The 7,697-nt window shown below is 33.5% G+C and overlaps 2 protein-coding genes across 3 annotated transcripts in view; both read left to right on the forward strand.

The window, feature by feature from the left end:
• Nucleotides 1–7,697, forward strand: part of LOC117180798 — a 90,210-nt gene that overhangs the window by 21,548 nt on the left and 60,965 nt on the right. The window contains exon 5 of the mRNA XM_033373308.1: nt 6,164–6,291. Within this exon, the coding sequence (XP_033229199.1) occupies nt 6,164–6,291 (128 nt within the window). The remainder of the gene's footprint in view (nt 1–6,163; nt 6,292–7,697) is intronic.
• Nucleotides 3,488–7,697, forward strand: part of LOC117176549 — a 6,889-nt gene continuing 2,679 nt past the window's right edge. Inside the window, exons 1-2 of one of the 2 annotated variants that reach the window (XM_033366806.1) lie at nt 3,488–3,816; nt 6,164–6,291. In XM_033366806.1, coding sequence (XP_033222697.1) covers nt 3,561–3,816; nt 6,164–6,291 — 384 coding nt within the window. In that variant the 5' untranslated portion in view covers nt 3,488–3,560. The remainder of the gene's footprint in view (nt 3,817–6,163; nt 6,292–7,697) is intronic. The other variant, XM_033366812.1, reaches the window with a different exon arrangement.

Raw genomic sequence — 7,697 nt, forward strand, 5'->3', positions numbered from 1 at the left:
TCTACATTTTAATTGATACAAACATTGCCAGGTTAATTGAAATGGGGTCAATTCTACTTGTAGTTCTAAGTTTCTTCAAATGAGTAATGTGCGTCTAAATTTCTAACCACGTGTAGTACAATGAAATGAATTTTATTGTGTTACAACGGGAACACTTAAGTTAAGTTGTGTTGCGTTAAGCAAAATTTCGTTAGGTTCTGTTAAGTTAGATTCATTTCTAGGTTAAGATCGAGTTAACCTATTAAATATAGCACACATTTAAGACTGAGAACCGTACGCTTACATAGCTACACGTGTGGTTGAATTTCATTCAGCTAGGTTAGGTTAGGTCAGGTTTTGTTAAGTTAGGATAGGTTAAACCTCTATGTAGGTTAAGCCGAAGTTGAATGAAACGGTGCCGCAAACGCAACGGGACAACACGTTAGGTTAGGTTAGGTTACGTTAGGCTAGGTTAGATTTATTGTTAGGTTTGGCTCGAGTTGACCCATTCGATGTAGCACACATTTGCTACTGGTAAAATATGCTTCCAGAGCTTTACGTTAATTTCTGTTAATTCAGGTTAGGTGAGGTCAGGTTCTGTTGGGTACAGTTATGTTAAATAAGTTGATAACAGGCAAGGGTTGATCCTTCACAGTTGTCGACATGTTTTTGAAGTTAAATTTTGCAACACTGGCATTATTTTGAAATTTATTTGCCTCAGTGCATGATTTTTCGTCATTTTTGGAGGTTATGGCTCAACCATGACGTGATGGGTGATTTTTGATACCGAATGTAAATTCAGCGCCCCAAAATCTATAGGAATACGTGCGTCTTGTTACCAGATCCGCACACTTACTTTTTTTTTGTGTGACTGTGTTATGGTTGAAAATCTGGAAACTGTGCGATTTGGACAATCCATGAAAAAATATATATAATGTGCAGTGATTGAGGTTAGGTTGAATTGTTGTACAGTTGGTTGGGGACGATTTTGAAATGTTGGTTCTGCGTCAAAGTGTGTGTATGTGTGTGTGTTAAGATTTCAAGCGATTTCGATTTTTTTTTTAAATATCCAAAAGTTCTTTACAATCATTAAAAATCTTTCGAAGTTTCTCAAAACCGAATAAAATTAATTCAAATCCCTTCAAACTATTTAAATTTTCTAAAATTACTTTAGATCTCTTGAAAATCCTTGAAATTTTTTTTATTTTTTCAAGTCTGTTGAAATCTTTTAAAATAAACTTTTTAATAACTCGCTTGAAATTTTTTAAAATCACTAAGACTGTCTTAAAATCTTATATTATCTCTTATAAATCCTTAAATCGTTATGAATTATTTTTGAAATCTTCAAAAAGAAACTTTAAAATATCGTCAAAGCCCTAATAATAATTCCTTAAAATCACTTAAATTCTTAAAAATCCTGTAGAGATTGATTGAAAATACTTTAACTTATTAAGACTTTAAGCATTTTCTGTTATTGAAGATTCTTAACTTGATCGATATTGTGTAGATTTTCTGATTCCGTGGTTTGGGGGGGTTGATCTACTGTCGGTAAGGTACAATCTCTGATGATATAGCAGATCAATTAAAAAAAAATTGAATAATTACATGTACCATTAACACCTAGCTAAAAATTAGCGTTATGTTCTTGAATTAAGAGTTCTTATTCTGATCCCTCTAATAGTTTAATTGGAAAAGCACCTGACCGGAAATCAGAAGTTTTGTGGTTCGATTCCCAATGGAGTGAAGATGGAGTAGGATCTTTTTTCAATAAATAGTTTTAATTTTATGTTTAAATGCTTTAAAAAAGAAACTTTAAAATCCCGTTAAGTCCCTAATAGTAATTCCTTAAAATGAATTGAATTCTTAGAAATCCTGTAAGATTTCTTGAAAATCCTTTAACTCCTTAGATTTTTTTCAATACCTTTAATTTCTTTACAATCGTTTAAAATCTTTCGAAGTTTTTTTGAAATTGACTAAAATACATTCAAATCTCTTGAAATCCTTAAAATTTTTGTAAATCCTTAAAAAATGTTTAAATCCGTAAAATCTCTTGAAAATCCTTAAAATCTTTGAATTTCTTAAATCCTTTGAAATCTCTTAAAATTCATAATAATCTTCTTAAGTAACTTTTCATCTCTGGCATGCGCAGTATGCTGGGGGTGGTGCCTATTTCAATAACCAATAGGAAGTTGGCGGGAACTTTAACATAATGATTTACATTATTGATTATTTTTAGCAGAATTTAAATAAAAATTAATATTTCGCGATTGGAAAATTTGTGTTATTAATTAGGGTTTAAAGACAGCACATTATACCTGGCGGACCGAAGGAACCGAATAAAGCCTCTACTAAGTACCCGTAAAGACCACATTGGATCCCCTATTCGATTCCTTTTTAAAAAACTCGAAAAAACAGCAAAATCCACTTTTAAATTGTTGAAATTTGGATTCAACATTAAAATTCCTTATAGAAGGTCACGGAATAATCGCAATAGTTTTTTTGCAACGGTAAAAAGTTTTAAAAAAAGACGGATAACGCCTGTTGACTGCTACTTACAGATAATGCGTTTGAAGTGTAGCAGTCAAGAGGCGTTATACGTTTCATATTTTTCTTAACTTTTTACCGTTGCAAAAAAAAATATATTGCGATTATTCCATGACGTTCTAGAGGGAATTTTAACGTTGAATCCGAATTTCAACAATTTAAAAGTTGATTTTGCTATTTTTTTTTAGTTTTTTAAAAACGAACAAAATGGGGACCCAATGAGGTCTTTACGGGTACTTTGTAGAGGCTCTATTCGGTCCCTACGGTCCGCTAGGGATTGTTTTAAAATATTATCAAAAATGAAAAATATATTAAATATGGTGTCTGCAGTAACAATCTGATAGAAAATTATGTATACAAGATTAATATTAAGTGAAAGAATAAAAACATTAGCTTCTCTATTCAATTTGACCTAAATTCTTATTGAAATCTTATACATTTAGTGTAATTTATAAAAATTATTAAAGATTATTAATAGAATCTAATATATTTTTTGCTATTTCTCTCTGTTACAAGTCATATTCAAAGATACTAATTTTGATTTCTCGTAATCATAGTTTTTAAACACTGACAAGGTCTTTCTGCAGTTTTCCTTGTCCCAAGAAGTGACTGTTTGTGTTCTTTTAGTTAATATTAACTATGAATACATAATTTTCTATCAGATTTGGATTGCAGAAACAGTCTTTAATGCATTTTTCATTTCAGATACTATTTTATAACAATTTTGTGTTATTATTTAAGCGCTAATTAATCAAAAATATTTTCCATTCGCGAATTATCAATTTTTATTTGAATTCTGCTGAAAAATAATTAGGTAAATAATTCCTTATTTAAAAGTTCCCGCCCACTTCTCATTCGCCATTGAAATAGGCACCAGCCCCAGTGTACTGCGCATGCCAGAGATATCCGCATAATCCTGTCACTAGCCATAAAATTTCAAAATGGCTGAATACCTGTAGTATGGCACTCGTGTTTTATGCATTGAAGCGCATGTAATGTAATTTTCGAGAATCAATTTATTGCTTTATTTAAAGAAAATGGCAATTGCGTGTTTTGTTGTGGGTTGTACGAACAAGCATGGAAGGGACCGAGGAATATCATTTCATAAAATTCCAACTATTATAAAAGAAACAAATAAAATGTATGCCAGACCTGGTGGACCGTACACTTTTCAACAAAAAATAGAGTTATCGAAGAGAAGACAGGAACAATGGATAAGTGCAATTAAACGTGGTCTTTTAAGTGAGTCACAGATAAGAAATGCAAGAATTTGCTCAAACCATTTTATATCGGGTAAGATAAATTAGATACACTTTACACAAGGTTGTAGCAATCAAGTTCTAACCTGCAAATTCAAATGCCTCATTTTACTCAATAAATACCAGCAATAAATATTTTTGAAATACTTAGCAGTACTTTGCTTCTAAATAAAAGTGTGAATACAAATGAAAAAGGTGTTTGATAATTGTGGCTTATGTCAAAGTTTCGAAAGTTTATGTTACAGTTGGCGTTACCATTTTAAAATTACATTTTACACGAATATTATCAAAATAAACAGTTTTTCCCTGTGCATGCTTACTTGAATATAAAAAAGGAGTACCCTAGTAACACCGCATATTCCCTCAATATTTCTACCATATTTCCTGCAATATCCGAAATATTACAGGAAATATGGTAGAAATATTGCTGGAGTGTCTCTATGTCCTTTTTCTGAAATATAAAGTTGATAATTTTTCAAGTTTATATTTCAGAAAAAGGACATAGAGACACTCTTGCAATATTTCTACTATATTTCCTGTAATATTGCGGTTATTGCAGTAAATATGGTAGAAATATTGAAGAAATATGCGGTGTTGCTAGGGTACTACTTAGTGTTTAAAAATAATTTCAGTTTAGTCTTAATATTCAGTAAAGTGAGGTGATTTGATTTTGAGGTTAGAGCATGACTCCAACAGCCTTCGATATGTTCAAAATTGTATGATACTTTTAAAGTACGCGTTATAATTAAATACATATAAAAAGTGGCACATTACAAAACATAATATACTTTAGTATAAATAAATCCATGCAGATAATGAAAAATGAACGTGTCAATTGCCCATCTTGTGTTTTGTCCACTCGCTCGCACTAGTCAGCGTTCCGGCGGCGTCCCCTGAAAAATCCTGTGGTGTCGCGTCGCGAGCTCGTAATAAACTCTTTGTAATTATGGAACTAAAAATCAAATCGAATTGAGATTTTCCAAAAAGTTGGCCAATACATGGCGGAAAATTCGTTCGCTTGAAGTTTGTCGTAGCTCAAACTTCTTCACTCACTTTTTTAATGTGAAAGTCTAAAAACGTGGTTTTTCATTCGGGTAAAAATAACATTAGAAACTAACTTTTGACTCTTTTTGGACACTGTAGCCTCCACTAGAGTGTCACTAATAAAACTCAAAAAGAAATTTGTTAATTAGTTGATAAACGAATTACGTACGGCGAGTTGAATGTGAAAAAACATGGTTTTTTCAATTAAAAAAAGTCAGTTTCTATTTATTTACTGGAAAATTTGCAGCCCGAGAGAAAAACTGTAAATGGAGACTCTGGTTCATTTTTCAAGAGCTATGTAACTATATTTTTTGTTTTTTTAAATTTCGAATTTCACTTTTGATACCTGACGTCATAGCCTGGACAATACTTTTACTCTTTCTCGAGCTCCTGTCGCCTTCTTGTCCAGAACTCCTCAATTGTTTGCAAGTATAATAACTATGAGCTATTGTAAAATACGAAACAAGATCGAACTCGCTCACTATCGGATACATCACTAATACAGGTGGAAAATCCTCACTTTTCAGAGCGTGGGTATCTAAATTTACAATCGCACTTAGTTTTTCACAATAAAGGACCTTCAATTCACTAGATAAACTCAAAAAGTATTCACTAAACATTTTTAATTTGCCAAAAAATGCACTTCTCTAACCCTTAGTCACCAAACTTCTGTGCAGTAACACGCTGATAACACTTGGGTCCCAAGGACCCAGGGGACAAAAATCGCTATAAATAAAAACTATTGAATATTTTTACTTGAGAATTTTTGTAAAACTTCTCAAGAAGTAACTTTAAAAGATCGTGTAGATCGTATTGCCAAAAATTACATTTAAATATACTTTGAAAAATTTTGACTAAGTTTCCTAGATGCAATATTGCATATATGACTATGCCTGAATTAAATATCATTCTAAATTAATAAATAAAAATAGATGTTTTAAAGTGTTGACGTCATTATCCGAAATGGCTTTAACGTATCCGGGCATACCGATACTCCATAAAACCCCACCTTTAGCCGGAAACAGTTGGTGATTAATTAATTGGATTGTTTTTATCAAACTGACAATGTATTTTCTTTGGCTTTGGCAGCGAGTGACGTCATACCACGTGTTTCAATCCGTGAGGGCGCCACATTTTCGTTTAAAAAATCAACATTTCTGGCTGATGTTTTCTCACTTTTTATTATATAATTATAAATTATAAAATTAAAAAATTACTTTTTTATTTCACATTTGAACTCTTTGATAGTCAAAGTTGATAAAAAAAACTTAAATATAAGACAAGGAAAATTCGTGTGGATGACCCTATTAATAAATTTTCTCTTAATCATTTATTAGGACGTCCAGCTGAGCTTACCGATATAAACAATCCAGACTGGATTCCTTGCAAAAATCTAGGTAATGCCGTGGGCACAGCTTCGAAGAAACCATCCACTCCAGAACGGCGCGACAGGCGGAGAAAAAAGGTAAGAAGATTTAACACAAACATTTAAAAAAGAGGAAATCTGTATTATTATAGGGGTGGTAGATGACCTATCAGATGTGATACTTATCATATTACGTGAAAATAAATATGTACACTACAGATTTAAGACACGCCTCAAATTCAGAATTTTACGCTTTTCTAAAAAAATTTTAATTAAATTTTATTTGTGAAAAAAGATCGCTCCGCTGGAAATCGCACCCAGGTTTTCCGATTACCAGTCGTGTGCTCTACCCATGAAGCTACTGAAGAATTCGAAAGAATCTTCTTTCACACACATGCCAAATGGCAAGAAGATATAAGATATAGGAAATCTGTATTATCAATTTCCTAATCTAATTTTAAGCAAATGAAAAAAAAGTTGATAAAAATCGGTTAATTTCTTCAATGCCAGTTGACAGTTCTTGTAATGTTGCGTGTTCTAAGCGATATGCTTAATTACTCGAAATGTTAACCGATTTTCGTCAACTTTTTTTTCATTTTCTTAAAATAACTTCAGGAAAATGATTCAGATAATTAGAAGTGAACTGAGCCATATCTTTAGGATTTTAGTTAGTGAAACAGCCTTAAATCTCATGACAATGAAAGGGTCCTCATAGGGGGGGGGGGGGGGGGGGGGGGGGGGGGGGGGGGGCTGCCGAGTGGCTGGGCCCAGGGTGGCATCCCCCTGCCGCACAGTGGTTTAGATCAGCGTTTCCCAAACTGCTACCCTGGGTAGGGTGGCTACCCGGCGGTAGGAGGATGCCACCCCGGGCCGGGTAGTTCGGTAGGCTCCAAGGCAGGGGCCCCGCTGTGAGCATGGGACTATTTTTTTGACCTTGCATGAATGCCTTTCATTGTTCTGAGATTGTGACCTGTAGTAGACCTGAAGTTATGAAGGTATGACACAATTAAAATTAAATGAGCTGAATCAATTTCGTGATATAATTTTAGAAATATGGAAAAAAAGTTAATAAAAATCGGTTAATATTTTCACTAAATTTGTCCAAGAAAATATATTACTGGACGACTTTGCAGCGTAACAAAAGTGCAATAACTTTTGAAGTTATAAACCGATTTCTTTCTATCTTTTTCTAATGTTCTCGTCATCACCTAGAAAATCTAACGCTGCCTATTAAAATTAGCTAATGAATATTTAACTAAATTTTCCATTTTTCCTAATCGGCTCTAATTTTCCTATAATGGGAAGGTCGAGCGCGACAAGCCAGCACATGCTCGCATCACAAGCAGTTAAGTGTCCCCCCTTGGGTTTAAGTATTATGCAAAAAATTTGAGGGTGGCGGCCCTACCGGTCCCCAGACAGCGAAAAAATTGGGAATCGCTGGTTTAGATCAGCGATTCCCAAACTAGTGCCGCTGGCCGATGAGGCTGCCGCCGGCAGGGAGGTGC

This window comes from Belonocnema kinseyi, chromosome 1, assembly GCF_010883055.1.
Source record: "Belonocnema kinseyi isolate 2016_QV_RU_SX_M_011 chromosome 1, B_treatae_v1, whole genome shotgun sequence".
NCBI lineage: Eukaryota > Metazoa > Arthropoda > Insecta > Hymenoptera > Cynipidae > Belonocnema > Belonocnema kinseyi.